General features: G+C 43.0%; 1 protein-coding gene and 1 long non-coding RNA gene across 3 annotated transcripts in view; one reads left to right on the top strand and one right to left on the bottom strand.

The window, feature by feature from the left end:
• Positions 1 to 600: 600 nt before the first annotated feature.
• slc39a6 (solute carrier family 39 member 6) lies at positions 601 to 19,018 on the bottom strand. 2 transcript variants are annotated; one of them, XM_079488702.1, is made up of 15 exons: positions 18,878 to 19,018; positions 15,425 to 15,499; positions 12,663 to 12,908; positions 11,549 to 11,819; positions 10,781 to 11,140; positions 10,226 to 10,403; positions 9,992 to 10,105; positions 9,353 to 9,522; positions 8,768 to 8,959; positions 8,019 to 8,085; positions 7,140 to 7,408; positions 6,416 to 6,551; positions 6,020 to 6,100; positions 5,288 to 5,478; positions 601 to 3,257 (listed from the first exon to the last, which is right to left on the bottom strand). In XM_079488702.1, exons 3-15 carry the CDS (start codon positions 12,905 to 12,907, stop codon positions 3,105 to 3,107), a joined length of 2,427 nt encoding a protein of 808 aa, XP_079344828.1. In that variant the 5' UTR covers position 12,908; positions 15,425 to 15,499; positions 18,878 to 19,018; the 3' UTR covers positions 601 to 3,104. The 2 variants fall into 2 exon arrangements, with proteins under 2 accessions (XP_079344828.1, XP_079344829.1); XM_079488703.1 differs by lacking the exon at positions 15,425 to 15,499 and having other exon boundaries at positions 18,878 to 19,016.
• The window catches only part of LOC306912475, a 79,928-nt gene continuing 79,176 nt past the window's right edge, over positions 19,001 to 19,752 (top strand). The window contains exon 1 of the long non-coding RNA XR_013788387.1: positions 19,001 to 19,142. This is a non-coding gene — a long non-coding RNA (uncharacterized lncRNA). The remainder of the gene's footprint in view (positions 19,143 to 19,752) is intronic.

The following is a 19,752-nucleotide window of genomic DNA, read 5'->3' as shown; positions in this document are numbered from 1 at the left end:
ACTATGTAATCAATGAAAATCGTGCTATGCCAAATCTAGCTCTAAATCAATATTCCTTTGTGGTAAAAAATGTACTAACTGCTAAAGCATTCCTGACAACCACAACAGTGAATATCTCTTAACCAGGACCCAGAGGCTCTCCATCTCAACTGGGTTCTCCTCTGTACCCACTTACCAGTTGGATCAAACAACCATGCTTGTGCAAAGTCCTCTATCACACAAGCCCATTTCCAGAGCGCTGTGTGTGCGTGTGTGTGTGTGTGCGCGTGCTTGTGCGGTACCTCTCATTCGATTCGGGTCGGTGTGGTAGATAGGAACAGTCTCCCAACATTATGAAATGAAGTTGTGGTCAAATGTACATACATTAGACATTAATGAAGGATTTGTTTCATGCTTGAACATACTATATAACTTTCACCTTGGAAGAAGTATTTACTTTAGTCACATACTTTCATTTTTGTCCAAATATGCACATTTTGCATGAGCATTTTTCCTTAAGTTCCTGTGTACAACACAAAGATGACCTAGACTTTGTAACTTTGGGATAAAACCCTCCCTCATCCTGGGTGAGTGTTTTCTTTCAAGAACAGGGACGAGATCGTCAGACTGGCTTCAATTTATTGGGCCCTGGTAGAGCCACTGAAGATCCAACAACTGAAATTCAAACTATATTACGAATCAATAAATAAACACTACATTTTCTTCATGGACATTTAAAACAAAACTGCCTACATATTTGGCTTAAATATAAGGAGCCTCTCCCCAAAGTAGAAACAAACAAAAGAAATATTTTGACACGAAATAAAGATCATGGATTCTCTACCATGATCTACACTAAAGTTGTTAACAGGCATTTTGTAATTGTAACAGGCAAATCTTGACACAATGGAGAAAAAAAAATAAGAGGAAAGTTTGACTTTTGACACAAAAATGATTCTCTGCTCAACAAATGCAGATTAAAAGGCTAGTGTGTGTTAAAAAGATTCTACCAACTAAAATGACACCGTTGAAAGAAAACGATCTATACATTTGGCAGGATAGTGATGATTAACTTTCCTTTTCTTCTCCCAGTTTCACTTTTTAAGCATACAGCAGCTGTACTTCAATTACATTTCTGTCCTTTAGGTTGGTACTTTTATCCAGATTAATTTATAGACTTATTAGTCAGATTCTTCAGCTCTCAAGGTCTCTTTGAACCATTCATTTTAGGATTACAGACACGCCTCTGTCCCCACTACAAGTCAGCTGTAGGGAAAAGTAATGTAATTGTCACTAATCAGTCATTTAAAGGGATGAGTTCTTCATAAGACGAACATGTTCATTGAATGGGGGTGTGGTTATGTCCAGTTGCTTTTCTGAGCCATGCATCCTGGTTCAACTGGTAGAGAATCTATTATCTTTGGTTTCCCACTGTAACACTGGTCCTGCACACACATGCGTGGACACACACACTCCGAGTAACAAACATGGCAGAACATGACCTTTCTGAATGACAAGTGTAACTGACCATTTAACATGCTGCATCAGACACAGACAGAACACATGGTAACACTAGACCTCTGGAATGTGTTGTATAGAGCTTTGGTCCAAGAAGAATAGACCCTCCTCTCTCTCTCTCTCTTAACATGTTATTGGACCTGTAGTTTGAGGGGACAGCGATCACAAAGATGACACTTACAGTTTGACACTTGGGACAAACAAGCAGCAATAAATTAATTGATCAAGTGCGGGGATTCGATAGATTTGCGTAGCCAGAAGATCAAAGATTTAACCCGACCGACGTCTGGGGAAATCAATTGCTGTCAGGCAGAAACCTTATCTCCATATTATTTGTTTTTTCGTAAATTAACGCCCTACTTGATCATACAAGTGTCATACAAAAGCATAAAAAGTAGCAGATCTGCAAGCTCAGAACGTGCAGTGAAGTGGCACATTTTGAGCTTGTAGATCTGCTACTTTATTTTATTTTTAGAGGTTTCCAGCCAACAGAGATGATTATTGAAGTGGTTTGGAAGCCAGAGTAAACCAGCAACAACAAACCAATGCTTACCGATTTGAAAACCAATCCTACCAATTGCCCACAAATCCAAGTCATTGTATTGGTTCTGCGATGCAGCTATTCTTCTTTAAATTTCCAAATTCAGTAGCCGGAGATCTGATCACCTGGCTACGCTAGACCGGGGCATTTGATTATTTTGTGACACACGTTGACAGGATATGGGAAGGGTGGTTCGGTTGCTGGAGAGTAACAAATGAAGAATTTTCCTGGGAGCTACAATTCAGTGTGCGGACATCCCTTCCTTTTTCGGTTGCTGGAGAGCACAGTACATGTAGTGCCGGATTTATACTTAGTTGCACACACTGACAATAGCTGATCTAAGAGCTGACAACACATTGTTGCAACGCGTTATGTACTGTAGATCTGTTATTACCAGACTCCGACATCCATGCGCACGCAACTATGTACCGCATAGTTCAGGCTTATAGCAGCTAGTTTGTTCAGAAGTTAAGCGAGCATGGGACAGGGATTCCATGACTTGTGATACACACGTTGACAGGACTTGCCTTGGGGTGGGGAGAGGGATAGAGGTGGATTAGGAGACAGAGAGTACCGGAGTCCTGGCATCACTCCCGCTGCTCCCTGGTTCACGGAGGTAGTTTCTCTATTGAAAATCCCCATGGAGAAATCTCAGATCGTGGCATAAAAGAACTGTGTTCCAAAAATAAACAAATCAGCCGGGTGATTCTGTCAGGTATGTGACTACCGGTATGTGTCGTTAATGATATTGAGTTACATTTGATAAAGACTGTGTGGATAAATTAGTACTTCTAACACTGTCAGCTGATTCTTCATGTTCATATTAGTAAAATTGCCCCGGCTGATTTGTTTAATTTTTGTAACAGTTCTTATCTGATGCAATATATTGTATCTCTAGAAAAAAGATCTGTGACCCAGGGGGATTGAGGCCTCTATCGACAGTGATGTATGTCAATTTTGGGTGCTAGCATCATGCTTCTTCAGTAGCCCAGGTCCAGTTGGACATGGGGTGGGGGCAGTGGGGGTTTAGGGGACAGTCATTCTGAGGAGCTAGCGTTACGCCTGCTCAGTAGCCCAGGTCCAGCTGTATTCTGTGTTCAAAGACGGCGATGAGCAGCATGATGCAGAAACCCAGCAGGATGCCGGCGTTCTGGAGCAGGAAGAAGCCACAGTGACTGAAGCCATGGTCGCCCGCGTCGTTGTGTAACATCTCTGGTACCTGCACGGCAACACACAATATCACACACTGATTATATCTGTGTAACATCTCTGGTACCTGCACGGCAACACACAATATCACACACTCATTATATCCCTGCTGTCGGCCAGAAACCCATTATCTCTATATTGAAACTGTTGTGTTTTTCCATAAGTTAACCCATTTAGGCCCGACCTCAAAATTAAAAAAAAATCTTCTAAATCCTCCTTCTTTTAAGTTGTGTTCGCGAAATATTTCGCTCTAAGGGAGGTTTTCCCTTCAAAAACCTCCCATAGAGCGAAATATTTCGCTCAACTTACTTAAACCATGGTTACTAAAGTAACCTTCATGTTTTCTGAAATAAATATTTTCACGATTTTTCAAAAATAGCAGACCTACAAGCTCGTAGCGCGCCACTCGGTGGCGCGCTATGAGCTTGTAGATCTGCTATTTTTCCAATAGCAAAATTATAACATGTTTAAAGGAGCATTCAGTGATTTGGGTGATTTGGAAAACCACCCAGTCCGCCCCGGTAACAAAATGTGCACATGCACACGCTCTGCAGTGGGGGGAAGTGCAACAACATGTGCAACAAGGCCCGCCCCCACACATGATTGGAGGAAGGCCCCTCTCATCCTGATTGGATGAAGGCTTTGCCACCCGCCACCAAAACTGAAACTAGGGTTTTTTGACCCCAGGGGCTCACTGGGGACAGGGAGGAACTCCTTATATGGTCAGCACATTCTATAGTAGGAAGGATTATCCAAATAAAATAAATAAATAAGTGATATTTGAATGAAGTGAAATCACTGAATATACCTTTAAAACACCAAAAGGGGTTCCCGCCCAAAATGGGTTAACTGCCTACTTCATCATCCCACAGCATCATACAAAAGCATATAAAGTAGCAAATTCACAGGCTTGACACACGGCACGAAGCGATGCGTTTTGACCTTGTAGATCTGCTGCTTTTGCTACTTTTGAATTTGCATCCAGAAAAGTATCAGTTTTGGACATAACTGGTTTCCACCTGACAATATGCTATAAACATACTAATTATATGAATTACTAATTATTATGAATGATTCATTACTAATTATTACTTTAATCAGTAATTAAAAGGTTAAAAACAAAAGGTTTGGGTAGTGATCATTGCTATAGAATGTTCTCAGGTGGGTCACCATGAATGCTGTTGCAAGAAATACAGTAAAATGCAAGTGATATGAAATAAAAAATATATATATTCTACTTAATGGCACTATGTTTCTTAATAAACAACATGGGTTTTGACTTTTGCATCATATCTTTTGACCATCACTGTTGTGAATGTTTGATAGTAGTAGGCCTACAGCTGAGCAGGCTCTGGTAGGATCTGATCCTAAGGTCCCCATGCGTTACTATCAACCACCACAAGAGGTCAGACTTTGACAACTTTTGTGTCAATCTCAGTAACAGACTCCACTTTGTTGATGTACTTAGACACTCAGCTTGTAGATCAGTGATTTTTGCATACATCTTTGCAATAAAAATAAAAAACTGTATACGGTTTATGTCTAATCCTTCCATTTGTATTTATGATCTAATCTCTGCTTCAGTTTTGGTGGAATCACAGGTTTCAGTTCCTGGCAGCTCAGCAGCTGTATAAAGGCTGAACACACGTGCGTGCGTGTGAAGTGTCCAGGTGCATTTGAAGGCCACAGGCTGAGATAAGTACTGTCATACTTGTACAGTAAGCGTGAAGGGTTAGAGTTAGACAAAGCAAAACATGCTATCAAAACTGGTTCTGATGACTCAACACTTTATACTGTGAGTGTGAGTTCAAGTAAAGGCTATTAGACTCAGATTCAACTAAAGACTATAATATAAGACCATTTTAATACTGGCTAGAATGCTCCCTTTATTCAGGCATGTCTGAAGGTCTCGTACCAAAACGTTGCTAATTAAATAAAACCATTTCTGTATTGAGCAAGTGAGGCAGTTTTATTCAGAATTTAAATACAAAGTGGTTCAAATAATAATGTATATATAACATATAATTAAAGTGTGCTCACCATATCCACCAGGGCCACATACAAGAAGAGCCCTGCGGTGAGTGCAAAGATCCACGTGGCGATGTTCTCGGCGTAGTGACCAATCAGGATGCCCGTCACCAAGCCCAGGTACGCCATCATGGCCGACAGCACGTTGTACAGGATGGCCTGACGCACAGTCATACCCGCCTTCAACAGCACCGCAAAGTCACCTGGGAAATGGAGTCCAAGCGTCAACCTCAACATGTCACTCTGGACAGTCAAAGTGTCATCAGGTTATGGTTATCACAAGGCAGACAGTCCGTCTTTAGCCAAAATCGACCAGTCGGGGCAAAACGTTAATGGTCGCGGGTCTTGGGTTGAAATTAAACACTTGCAACTGTTTTGGACATGTCATTATAGGCGAAGATGTTACAAAATAGCCTAGATTGGTCAAGGTCAACACATTGTGAGCTTGTAGACCAGCTATGACTTATCTACTATATATATATATATATATATATAAATTCTACACTCTACACTAGTGTTCAACGTAAGAAAGATACTAATTGATGTATGATTACTGTATATTAATTACTAATTGATGTATAACCAAAAACAATATGGCATGCAGAGCTCCTCTTCTTAAGTGACTCATGTAGCCTACCTACTATTCAAGGCAAGAGAAAGACACGTTAAAAGCAATGTGGAACCAAAGCTAACGAGCGAGCAGAGCTGCACTTCCGTATAGAAACCACAGAAGCAGTGACTCACCCAGTTCATGGGGTAGCTCGTGACAGAAGACGGCCACAGACGTACTGAGACCACTGGACAAACCTTCAGTGAATGCAGCGCCTGGGGAGAAACCACATGTCACCGTCATTGTCTTTTCTTTCTGTAGTGCAGGTGATAGTTTTTTGGTTAAAACAATACATTTTGCGTAAGGGAGTTAAAGCTCTATAATATATTGTGATATCATTGCAACAGTGTTCCAACCGGAAAATGTATTGTGTTGACATTAGCGCTGGAGACTGAGAAACCTCTGTTACTGAACAAACACTATTAGCAGTGTAGTGTAGTGTAGTGGTTCAGACGGACCTATGTCCAGGTCGTAGACTGTCACTGATCTAAGATCAGACTTTAAAGCATTGCTGTGGTTCATATACAGACCTATGGCCAGGCCGTCGCTGAAGTTGTGCAGTCCGTCTCCCATGATGACCATCCAGGCCAGCGTGGCGACTCCGGCCTGCTGGAAGTGCTGCTGGTTGTACTGCTGGTTGTGGCTGTGGCTGTGAGGGTGGTGGTTCTGGGAGGGGTTACCACAAGGTTAGTATGGTTAAATACAACTAACCGCAGAACCAAAACTACAATATAAACTGTATATAACTAATAAAACATTTGAACTGAATACATGCATCTGTATTGTGTTACATTAATTTGTTTTTGTCAATATTTCATACATAGATAACATTGTTGTCAATATTTCATACATAGATACCAAGCCTAAGATTTTGGGTGGATATGAATGTTTTAACTCAATCTGAGCCACCATTGACTCCAGCGCTAGCCCTCCCGTGCTGACCGGCTGCTTGTATTTTGAAGACCCCCCGAGACCTCCAAAATGAACCGGAAGGAAAATCACCTATACTCAAATCTGCGACCGTCATTTCTTAAGTCATCCGAAGCATTAATACTGTAACCGCGAAGTAGCGACGATTTATAAATGTGGACATCCTGGTTTAGATCAAGCACCTCAATCTGACAAAAGACTCCGAGAAAAGGGTGTACAAAAAACAAAATCACTTTCAAAGCAAAAAGAAAATAAAAGAAAAAAAGAAAACTAATAAATAAAACTAGGAATACAAATTAATGAAAAATGCTAAACTATAAGCACCTGGGAGTGGTGATGGTGCAGGATGTGGTGGTAGTCGTGGTGATGGTGGTGGGCGGGCCCCGCCGCCGGCCCCACCGTGTCGTGGAAGTGGGAGTGGCACTTGTTCTCGCAGTCATCGCCCGTGTAGGCGGGGCCGCCGCTCGCCCCGCCTGCGGCGCCGGACGAACCCGCCCCTGGCGGAGCCAGCATCACCTGCTCCTCCTCGGCCACGCTCGCTCCGTCGGCGTCGTGGAGGCAGGCCACCGAGGCGTCACCGTTGAGCTCCACGTCTGGGAGGACGGGTCAATTACAACACATTAGGTCCAGGATCAACGTCATTAGTACAGTTTAACCACTTTGAACCTGGCTTTTTTGAGATGTGTCTCTGCAGAGAGGTAATTGCAATAACGTCAAAACTACAATTTAAGAATGTGGCGTCCAATCTCTAAACCAGGGATCTTCAACAGGGGGTCCGGGACCCCTAGGTGGTCCTCCACATCATTGTGTGATAGGATTCTGGGGGGAGTGAGGGGAACATTAGCCAAAAATAGCCAATCTACAAGCTCACAATTATTTTTGGTAAAGAGGTTAGGTGTAGAAGGGAAAAAGCGCATGCCAAGTATAGAACCAATGGTCCAAGTTTACCAAGTATTGAGGCTTTAAGAGGTTAAATAATGTCTGAAAATACACATTAACATTAATTACTACAACGATGATAGTGCTGTCAAACAAGTCATTAAATCTATGAAAAAGTTTAATCTGCAACATAATTATATACAATAAGTAGTGGGGGGTCCCTGCTTCATCTCTCTCTCAGCTATGGGGTCGGCTGAAAAAAGACCCCAAGTTGAAGACCCTTGCTCTAAAACCGTCATCATTATTAATACGGTATCATGATACCTTCAGTGTGCTTGAGGTCATTCTCCTCCAGCGCTGGAAGCTTCTCCAGATCTCCTTTGTCATGCTTCTAAAATGGAAGACAATTATGCTTCATGAACACCTCGATCTCGCATCATCTTATGCTCACATTTACAGAATATTTAGTTTATATCAAAAACGATATTGAGAACCAATAACAGACTTAAAACCAAATATTTGAGAATCCTTTTTTATAATAGACTACATAATCGACTACATTGATTAGCCTGATTAGGTAACCCTGTATTACATTTCATTGAAAATCTACAAGCTGTGAACTTGTAGATCTGCTACACAATACATCCTTTATAATTTGTTCATGAATCGGAATTGAGGCAAAAGTTTTTTTTACAATGCAACTTATGTATAATATATCGTCTGTCAGGTGGAAAATTCATAAGTACAAAACTGATACTTAAAGATTGAAAAACAAGTAAAAGTAGCAGATCGATAAGTTCAAAATGCGTTTCGAGCTTGTAGATCTGCTAATTTTGATGCTTTCGTGAGCCGCTGTAGTATGATCAAGTAGGGCATTTATTTTAGATACAAAACAAATGCATGGAGAATGGAGATAAGGCCCGAGAGCAACGATATAGTCACTCTACTCATTATTAGGAATATCTACACGCTCACATGTGACATGTTGATGCTTGTAAACGGACTATTCGTCACACAGCAAAGCACATGGAAGTGCTAAGTGTTTAACATGACCGTGAGCAGCGCAGACTGACCTTGTGTTTCTTGTCCTTGTACATCTTGCCCAGCGTCAGGAAGTGTTCAATGAGGAACATGACGTAGACCCCCGACAGCGCCGTCAGACCCTTCCACACACCGTCCAGATTCTCCTCATGTTCTTCATGCGCCGCCAGCTCTATCCCAGAATCCTCCTGGTGGTGGTGGTGGTGACCACCCTGAGACTGAGCCTTTGTGGGGACAAAAAGAAGATTCTTAAAAACAGCGTTAAAGGAGCCTCAGTGTCAATTGTCTAGTGAAATCCTGGGAGCTACACTCCCTCTGCCAACCTGGGGAGAGCAACGGACTGACCTCATGCTTCCTTCAGTGCATGAGAAGTCCAAGCCGCTTCTTTTCACCTGACAGGGGAGAGTTTCCCCGGTAGGAGGTAGCATGTGGAAGGAGCACGTTATTCTAACCAGTTCCTTTCCCCTCCATCAGGCACCCCAGCTGACCAGGGCCCCCATGCTAGCGTAAGCTTAACCAAAACAAGATAGATAACAGGTTTCTGCCCAACGACATCGATTTATATTTCTCGTTAACCGTGCTTGGTGTGAACCACGCTTAATGAAGAGGGAACTCACGTGGGGGATGAGGTGAAGGAAGGCGTCTCCACTGAGCGTGCCCACCGCCAACGCCACCAGGAAGCTGACCAGGAACTTGAAGAAGACGCGGTTCATCAGAGGGATGAGGACCACACCCAGCAAGGACAGCAGACTGATCACTGTGATGGACAAGAAGCCCCCCGCCCATGCTGCAACACACACACACACACACAACACACCACACACAAACTTAACTTAGCCAGCTAGTAGGCATGTAGAGAAGTGTTTCTCATTTATTTTTGATTTCAAGCACCCCAGTGTGATGTAAATCAGGTAACACATCTCCATTTGATACCATCAATCTACATTGTAAAATCCTCAGTGTTAATTTAACTCGGTGTACAAATTGAACCAAATGGACCCTGGTTTCTAAATATTGGCCATTTTGATCCTGCCAACTAAATGTAACCAAATGGACCCGTTATGGACTGTTGGTGTCAGGTAGGACACCTAGTGGTTGAACGGTCCAGTATATCTCCGCTGGACAAGCAGGGGTTCCCTCTTGGATCAGCAGTAGAGGTTTGGACGCCACAGGAGACCTGTGTTTGTATCCCTCCGAGTAAAACTTACAGATTGTAGCTTTACATTTCACCCAAATACAGTAAAGGCGGGTCTTACCGATGCCGATGTTTTTACTTCCGTCAACACCGAGGTGGTCACTGGTGTTGTCATGGTGATCCGAGTGGTCGTGGTTACCGTGGAGGCTGTGATTGTGGTGATGATGTGTATGGTCTGCGTGGGGACGAGAACAACAGAAAGGATATGACACATACTTAAACGTTTAAGTAAAAAAAATAAAGTAAAACACACAATTTGGGGGCATCTTTGTGAACTCAAGTTGGGTGGACAGACCTTTCCCTGTGCGTTCAGGCTTCTCTCCTGTGCGTTCAGGCTTCTCTCCGTGCACCAGACACGACTTGGTGTCTATCTGGTTGAGGAGGGCTGGACACAGGAAGCTGAAGTCACTGAGGGACAGAACAGTCTCCTTGGACATGCCGTGAGACGTCAGGATAGTGGACGCATTCATGCACTGGGGAGGAGAGACAAAATAAACCATGCATCACATTAGTCCATTTGTTGCTGTCCGACAGAAGCCTAGATGTTACATTTTTCACCTTTTTTGTTTTTGATTTTCCGTAAACCAATTCCCCACACTGTACAAGAGTGTTGCACACAAGTAGAGAAAATAACCAATCTGCAGTCTACTGCCAGTCTACTGCCTACTGCCATTTTACACATATTTAACCAATGGAGATTAATATTAACACGAGCTTGTGACTAATAATTATTACACCGGATCCAAAAGGAACGCAGGTTTTTCCCTGAAAGTAACGGTTTTGAACATGCACTGTATTTTGCCTTTTGGGGTAAAAAGGAGTACAGTTTCATGGAATTATAAATGTTTACCTCTGTGACGTTCAGCTCGTGGTCATGGGCTTCATGGTCAGCGTGGTCGTGATGATGTCCGTGGTCGTCGTGGAAACTGTCCAAGTCTCCGTCCCCCAAGGCCGCCCCTCTGCCTCCCCCTCCCGTCACATCCAGTCCAGAGGTTCCAGCCGTGCCACTGTCCTGCTCAGCCGCCAGGGCGCCCCTGCGGCGGCGGTGCTGATGGGGCGGGTGTGGTTGGGGGAGGGTGGAGTAGCCGGGGGTGGTGCCGAGCTCCTGGGCCTCTGTGGTGCTGCTGGTCCTCTTGTCGTACAGGTTGTAGCGGACGTCGGGGTTCTCCGCCTTCTTCCCCGGAGCCACAGCGTCCTCCTGCGTGGGCACCTGAGCCGTCGTTAACGGTTGAGAACCATGAAATTAAGCTTGATTTCACTACAGGGGGATGGAAGCATGTTTTCAGCAAGACATTTCAAGTACTGAATACTACTAGATTTTCTGGCCACTAGCAGCCTGAAAATCAAGTCCTGCATTGTGCTGATCAGAGCAATAATCACAGAGAGACATGGCCATTTGTAGCGTTAAACACTGCTCTAACACTGACCCCTGGGCTGGGGGCGGGGTGCATGTGGCGCCACCGGGGTCCTCTGAACAGTGTTTGTGCCAAGTTTGCTGTGAATCGGAGCAACAAAACAGTTGCCCCAAGAAAATCGCTAAGAAAACAATCGACAGTTGTAGCCCTAATTAAAAGGTGTTGAACTGGCCATGGTGATTAAATGGGGTGTAAAGAAGCACCTTGGGGGTCTTGGGGGAGAACTTCCCGGGCTCCGAGGCGTTGTCGCGGCTGTGTTTCTGGCGGTGCGTGTCGTTGCTGCCATTGTGATGCTGGTGATGATAGGCGTGATGGTGGTGATGGTGGTGGTGGTGATGAAGGTGGTGGTCGTGGGGCGTTTCCTGGCTGGGCTGCTCGTGGTGTTGAACCATGACCTTCCTGATGCGGTCCAGACCCACACTGTGCAGCAGCCTCTTCAGACCCTCCAGAGAGATGGTGCCGTTCTCACCGTACCTGTTGGGAGGTCAGTGATTGGTTAGCCTAGGGGACCACAGGCTTTTTGTTTTCCAAAGAAAAACCAAGAGCCTGGGCGAATGAGCCAAATCTGGTCTAGGAGGGCAGGAATCTTGTATTTCGCTAACCAATAAGCAAACTTGGTGACGTCATTGTTCTCCGCTATGTTCGACCGGGAGGGGGAGGGGAGGAGGAGGGGGCGGCACACAGATCGGTGAACCAATAGTTCACCGATCTGTGTATTCGAGGTCGAGTCAAAGTCAAAGTATAAAATAATGCTTTCCCGGTTTTAACATCAAATAAAAAAAGCCAAAGGTTTGTTTACAGTACGCTGTGGAACTCAAACATTCAAACAACTGGACAAACAGTGCAACAAACCACGACAAAAAATTGAAAATATCAAAATAGATGATAAATAGGAGGTGTGGGGCCAGGGATACGAACACATGGCATTGTCTCACAAGAGACAAACTCGCCAAAGGAGTGAGCCGTGTGCAATGCTAGGGGCAGGCCAGACTTATTTGAATTTAGGTGGAGACATGATTTTAGCTCAACTTTATATGGGGCCATTATCCACAAGCTCACACACAGCTATTTAAGTATAAAACAGGGCTTGAGAAGTCAATCCATTCGTTGATTTTAATAATCGTTTAATAACTTTTCCTCTTCTACTGTATGAATATGTGATGTTTGTCTGTATGTCTGTTTTTAGAGCACTGAAACAAATTCCAATCAACTCTGTTGACATGGCAATAAAGTATTGAATCTTTATCCGAGGCAAAACTTTGAAATAATAGCAGCCCCTTCTCCTTGTTTCTCCACCGCAGTCAGACACCAACCTACCGGTTGAATAACTCCTCCAGGTGTTGTCGCTGAGTGTTTTCGGCTTTCTGGCTGTCCTCCACAGCGGAAGCCATCTGCACTGCCCCCATCCCCGCCTCGGATGGGGAAGGAAGTATACAAGTGCTACAGGCGGTGGTCCTCAGGGTTGTAGCAGTAGTAGAATCACTACCAGTACTACTGTTCAGGCATGCTAAGAAAAGTGCAAAGAGGTACAGCAGGACAGATCTCCTTGTCCTCTCCATCATCCTTTGGATAAAGAAACAAACACAAAATTAATTTCAGGTCTCAGTTTAATCAGTAGGATTGTCACGATTATGGCATTTTACTTTTATTTGTTGTTGAAAATTGGATCATTGTGAATAAAAAATACATTCGTTTGGCTTTTAGGCTTCGTAAAAAAAAGAAAGTTGTACCAGGGAGATATTGACAAATAAACTTGAATATACAATCATAATAGTGGAAATAGCCATCACAAACTCACGCTGTGAGCTTGTAGATCTGCTATAGAGGCTATGGGTGTGACATCATCGTACCCGGATGTCCACCGTAGACATGTTATGAGCTACTTTCTGTCAAGAAATTCCGTGCTGTTGGGAGTGTCAAGAGTCTCAGATCAGTGAACCAATATTCTCTAGCGGTTGCTCAAGTTGTTTTTATTTTGTTGTTACCTCTGTAAAGCCCCCCCCATGTAAAGGGTACTCAGAAAAGCGCTATATAAGTTTGAGATATTATTAGACCAGAAAGCAGGCTGGTCAGTGGCTAGGCCAGGCTATGGTTCACCCAAAATATTATGTATTGTCTCCACCAGAGGCCAAAGGCATGGGGAGAGAGAGTACGTTTTGCACTCCGTCTGTGTGTGTGTGGGTGCAAATTTTGCACGCACACTCCCTGGATGCCAACGATGAACCTCTGCCCCAAATCTTCCAGAATGGCCTGTTATAGCGCCACCAGGAGGCCACATCCTGACCAGGTGCCCCGAGGGGCACTTTATCTAGTTTTCTATCAATTACACACCCCATGAAGCCTTGAATTCATAGATATTGTTTTTGTTTTTGTAGCATTCCTAAGCCAATAATTTCATGACCCTCAAATGGAGGCTCCGCCGGTCATCAAATAGCTCAAGAATGCAACATATACTAAAATCAGGGGTGCCCAAAAGGTAGATTGTGATACAATAATCTCCATGAATTCAAGGCTTCATAGGGTTAGGAATTGATAGAAAATAAGTAATGTTTTGGGTGAACTACCAGTACTCCTTTAAGAGCAGAAAAGACAATTTAATCACAGTTCCAGACAATATCATCTAGTCTTGTATCAATGTCACAATATTATCCATATTACTGTATATCCACACTAAGTGTAGGCTATATCCACACTAACTCTATCAGTTGTTAGTGGGCCACAAGTTTGTCCTCAATAAATTAATCAATGAATATTGAATACCCAGTAACTCGCGGTCGGCTGTGTTATGGTGTCAAGAACTTGAGTTCATATTTTAACAGTATTCATGTCACTCACTGTAAATATTTTACCAACCACCTGTTTCTTTTTTTCTAACCCAACCTCCTGAAATGATGACCGGTAAAATGTCACAGTGTACAGTACAGCAGATAAGCCTAGCAAGCAGCTGCAGCAGTACACATAATCGTCAGCATTTTGGCAGGTGGTGATTATAATAATTTTTCACAAAGTTCAGTCCAGCCAGGTTGTTTACAGTTCTGTTGAGCACTTATAAAGGCCGACAGATCATGTTTTGTGCAATAAAAATAGACAATCTACAAACTTGTGAGCTTGTAGATCTGCTATTTTCACTATTGCTTTTGAAAAAATACAAATAAGAAAATGTACTATATTATAGGAAATTTGGGGCATGTTCAATTCAATTAGCCTTTGTCTTCGAGGAGAAATTTGTCTTGGGCACCAAGAGACAGCATTATACATTACATACATACATACATAGATACAAACAGTTCATAGTACAAAAAATAATTATCCTACCCACACTGTGCAAATATATCAAGAGGTTCAAGTATTACAGTATTGCACTCTCCCATCATAAGGTCTTCCCTGTTACCCCAGTAGTTAGTTATCTGTTATTGAGTGCTTTGATTGACAGTGGAACAAAGGAGAATTTATATCTGTTGAGCTTACAGTATGGTGATCTGTACCGTCTGCCAGACGGCATCAAATCAGGAGGATGTGGTTTGGGTCTCGGGTGATTTTGAGGCCCTGCTTCCTCACTGTACTCTCAAATATCTCTTGAAGAGAACATGGGTGCTGCATACCTATCATTTTCCAGCCCTCTTGACTAGGTTTTGAAGTTGGGATTTGAGTTTGACGTACAGGTTACCAAACCATGTGGTGATGCCATAACGGATGATGGATTCTATGTTTGCCCTATAGAACAGTAGCATGATGTGTGTTGCCACGTCAAGGACCCTGAGCCTTCTCAGAAAGTGCATGCACTGGTTAATTCGGGAATAAACGGAGTCAACTTGGTTGGCCCAGTTTAACTGAGAGTCAAAAGAAATACCCAAGTACTTATATGAGGTCACCTGTTCCACACTCTCCTCGTGAATGAGGATCGGGCTGTGATCCCCCACAGACCTTGGATCGAAGACGATGTCCTTTGTTTTTTTAACGTTTAAAATAAGGTTTTGCTCCTCACACCACCTTACGGACCCTGCTATCTCTTGTTTATATAAGTCAATGTTGGAGGATTTTTTTAATAAGCTAACTATGAACAGAAATGGCAAACTTACACAGCCTTGGGGGGCTCCCGTGCTTATGGCCTGTAGGTCAGAGAGTAGAGTTGATCTTGACCTGCTGTTGCCTCTCTATAAGAAAATCACAGTACCATTTAATTATATAAGGGTTGACATCCATTTGTTTCAGCCTGTGTAACAGGGTCTGAGGGAGAATAGTATTGAATGCCGAGCTAAAATCCATAAACAATAATCTAGCATACGCTGAGGGATCCTCAAGGTGTTTTAAGAGCAGATGAGTAGTGGAGTGCAAAGCGTCATCAGTACTTCTACCTCTATTGTAGGCAAATTGGTGAGGCTCTAAAAGCCAAGGTGTTCTGCCATCTCACATAATTTACCTACCATGATACGTTCTAATGATTTCATTACTATTGATGTCAATGCTACTGGTCGGAAATCATTATTTTCCTTCGGACCGGATTTTTTAGCAACAGGAATAATAATAACAGCTTTTTTCCAGATAGCAGGAATGCTGCCTGAGTCTACTGACAGCTGAACTAGAGGGCTCCACGCTGGAGTTAGCTCCTCAGCAAACATTTTAAGGAGAAAGGCAGAGATACAATCGGGCCCACTAGACTTCTTAATGTGCAGTTTTTTAAAAACCATTTACCACATCCCTCGGCTCAATTTCTATTCTATGCTTAATCGGGTCACACACTACTGTAGTTAGCAGCTCTCTACATTCTGTAACATTCTTTGTAGGATCAGAGTCAAAACGTTTATAAAAGCAGTTGAATTCATTGGCCTTTTCTAATTCATTATAACATGTCCTTTTTTGCAGAGTTTAAATTGGTCATTTCTTTGGCAGAGTCCCACAATTCTTTCGAGCTTTTATTAGAGAAAGCCTCTCGGACACGTATGCTGTGCTGTTCTCTAGCTTCCCCATTCTTTTTGTACTAGCTTTAATTCCATCTTGTTGTTATTCCGAAAGGCTTGCTTCTTCCTCCTGATGCAGTTCTTAATATCAGGGGCAGTGTTGGGATAGTTCACTTTTTTTATGAACTAGTTCAGTTCAAAGTTCAAAATTTTAAAAAGGAACTAGTTCCGTTCATAGTTCATAATTCAACATTTTGAACTAAAGTTCATGGTTCCAAAAAGTGAACTATTAGTTCTTTTTTTAGTTCTTTTTTTTTTCTTCAATACATTGCTGCAAGCTATTTGTCAAAAAATATTGCCACAGCCCATACAGAACCACAGACAGCAATTATTGTATCCGTTTTAACGTGAGTCTAAGGAGGAGCCGTCCTCCTCCGGCTCTTCTTCCATTGACTCCATGCTGCTGCTTGTTTGTTGTGATGACGCATTTGTTAGTGCGACTGTGCGAGTGCGACACGGGTGACAGGCAGTCGCTGTGCGGTTGCCAGGTTGGTTGGTTTTTTAGCAGGATTTTCGAATGGAAGGCTCTAAGAAAATCTGGCACCCTCTTTAAATGAAATGAAATGAAATCTATATTTACCCAGGGTATCTGGGCTAAGCTCAAGAACTTGTTTCCAGCCAGGCCCTGCTCATAGAACACATTTCATCGTAGTGGTTGATGCCTTGTTCAAGGGCATTTCAGCGGTGGTAATTTTAACGTGTCGGACGGCTGGTTCGAACTGGGAACCTTCCGGTATCTAGACCGCGCCGCTATCCGTTCGGCCACCGCTGCCACTTAAGACTTGAACGGTGTTATGAACGTGACAAGCTGCGTTCACAAACACCCAGAATGAACGCGTTCACAACAACGTTCAAAATGCGGAAATGCAGTACGTTCCGTTCACGTTCTCCCATAAAACGAACGCGTTCGTGAACTTTCGTTCTTTGAACGCGTTCGGGTACATCACTGATCAGGGGTGATGTAGTCCTTGTTATTAGGGTTTTGATTGATTGATTTATTAACAGTTTGCAGAATTACAGTACATTTCAAGTACAACTCGATACAAAAACTGTTAACAGTGAGTGGACGACACCATAAAGCATTACACTTGTTTACAATAGGGCCCACCATTTTCAATTCATCAAAGGGTATACCTTGATGGTCTTTTTTGGAAGGATCAGTTGACAAAAGTGAATATACACCCTGTGATTGCCTCTGCAGTACTACTGTCGATGTTATTTTCCTGAAAAACCTCCCAGTCTGTGGCAAAGAAGCAGCCGCTCAGCTCCTCATTGTTGTTCTCCTTTTTGGGCATGTTAAACAAATACCTCAATGTGCTATATTGAATTGAATATTCTCACCTTTTAACTTCTGAACTTGATATATGTTTGACCAAAGCAGTGAGCAAGCATATCTCTCGCTCTCTAAAATATGTATATAATACAAAAGAGAAATGTTCCAAGTGCTATACGCACTGTAAATGTATATGCCTAAAAGAAAAGAAATGTAAGAGTTGATAAAGATTTTTTTTTAAATCCCTTGAAAATGCAAACATCTGGTGCATCTGCTCCTGTTAAAGAAAAGCTTAGTATAAGTCGGCCTATGCATGTCGTAGACATAGGTATAGAGACTAGTAGAGATTACTTAAAAACACTGTAGTCTAGCGCAATACAGATCTCTACTCTGCATCTTCATAACAGAACAGACAGCAGGGCTTTGGGCCTATAGTGTGGCCATGACACAGGCCTGCCTGGCGCTTATTAACCATTTTATCATGAACAACGTTAAGTAACACCGTTAAAAACAACCATAGCAAGAAGACAACAAACAGGACATGTTTGTGTTTATAAACAGCGCATGTGGAGCGACAGCAGCACGCTGCTTCGGTGCACTCTGCACTAGGAGTTAATGTGCCGTGTGCATAAGAGAGGGAAGCTTCAAACACACCCGGTGTAACGAGCACATTGGTGACCTGTCGAAATCCGTGACTTGAGTGTCGCCGTTTGCCCGTTCCCGCACATTCGCGATTTCCCAGTAGCACAGCCACAGAAGAGTACGAAGATTCACGATAAAAAAGGTGGAAAATGTGAGTAATTCTGAAATAAGAAATATGTTCAGCAGACAAAGAGCTTTTGATGACAAATACAATTCTGAGGATTGGCCCAATGCTTTATGGTGTCGTCCACTCACAGTTAACAGTTTTGTGTAGTGAGTTGTACTTGAAATGTACTGTAATTCTGCAAACTGTTAATAAATCAATCAATCAATCGCTCACCTTAAGCAGCCATCTGACAAAATGGCATTTAAAGACCAAACAATAAACATGGTTGATGGTTACCGAGGCTTAGAAGACAAATACAAAGAAATAACTCCAAAGAAACAGTGCCCCCTGGCCAAAGAAACAGAAAAACCGTGCCCCCTGGGCCTGGCATCACGGAATTCGATAGGTCTTGACATTCGGTGCAACTGCTGCCACTGCCGGGCAGACGGTGGCGTGCTATCCCCGGGACTGTTGCACTGTTCATTAAACAGCGGTGAGCATTAAAATGAAAGCAGGTGAAATAACGTGAAAACAACGTCCAGTGGACACTCACGTGCTGTCGTGTTCCTCTTCTATTCCCACGGAACAGCGTTATAACGCCGTTAATGTTCACTCCAGTTCACTCCCTGTCTGCCAATGCAGGCTAACTGCTACAGCTAAGCTTCCTTGAAGAAGGGAAGGGCTCGCATCCCATTGTCCGGACGGATGCTGACGCTGTGATTGGCTGGCTGGTGGTTCTCACACTGATGTATTTGAAGACCATGGACCTATACTATTAGTTCTCTGCTAGGGAGCACCGTTTGAATTGATTCTAAAATGTTAGTATTTTCAAATGTTGCACTGTTTTTAGCTGTGTGTGTGTGTGTGTGTGTGTGTGTGTGTGTGTGTGTGTGTGTGTGTGTGTGTGTGTGTGTGTGTGTGTGTGTGTGTGTGTGTGTGTGTGTGTGTGTGTGTGTGTGTGTGTGTGTGTGTGTGTGTGTGTGTGTGTGACGGCAAAACAACTTCAAATGGAGTTTTCCAAGATTTTCCCAGAGAACAAAATGATGAATGCGTCTCAAGGCTACTCATCTTCAGGCTTGCCACTTGCAGACGTAATACTTTCAGTTATTGATTAATAAGCTATATTGTATTATCGATAATACATTTTCAATTCTCTTATTTGTGATGTTTTAGCTCTATTTTCTAGAAGCTATGCTACTACTGTTAACTCTTAATTTCATGTATTTTGCTCTTTGACTTTGTCTTAAAGTGAAAACTTAGAGTAAATGTCAATTAACCTAATTACCCACCCTACCTTGAACCAACACCAGGGTAGCCTACGGGCAAGTAAATAGAGTGCAAAGAAACAATTATGTGTGCCTCAAAGAAACACCGCAGGTACCACATCAAACCTAGCCTCTGTGTAAACAACATAATGAATGTTCTCAA

This window comes from Electrona antarctica (genome assembly GCF_951216825.1).
Source record: "Electrona antarctica genome assembly, chromosome: 19".
In the NCBI taxonomy this organism is placed as follows: domain Eukaryota; kingdom Metazoa; phylum Chordata; class Actinopteri; order Myctophiformes; family Myctophidae; genus Electrona; species Electrona antarctica.
Note: the sequence above shows the minus strand (reverse complement) of the source record. Positions and strands in the feature narration are given on the sequence as shown.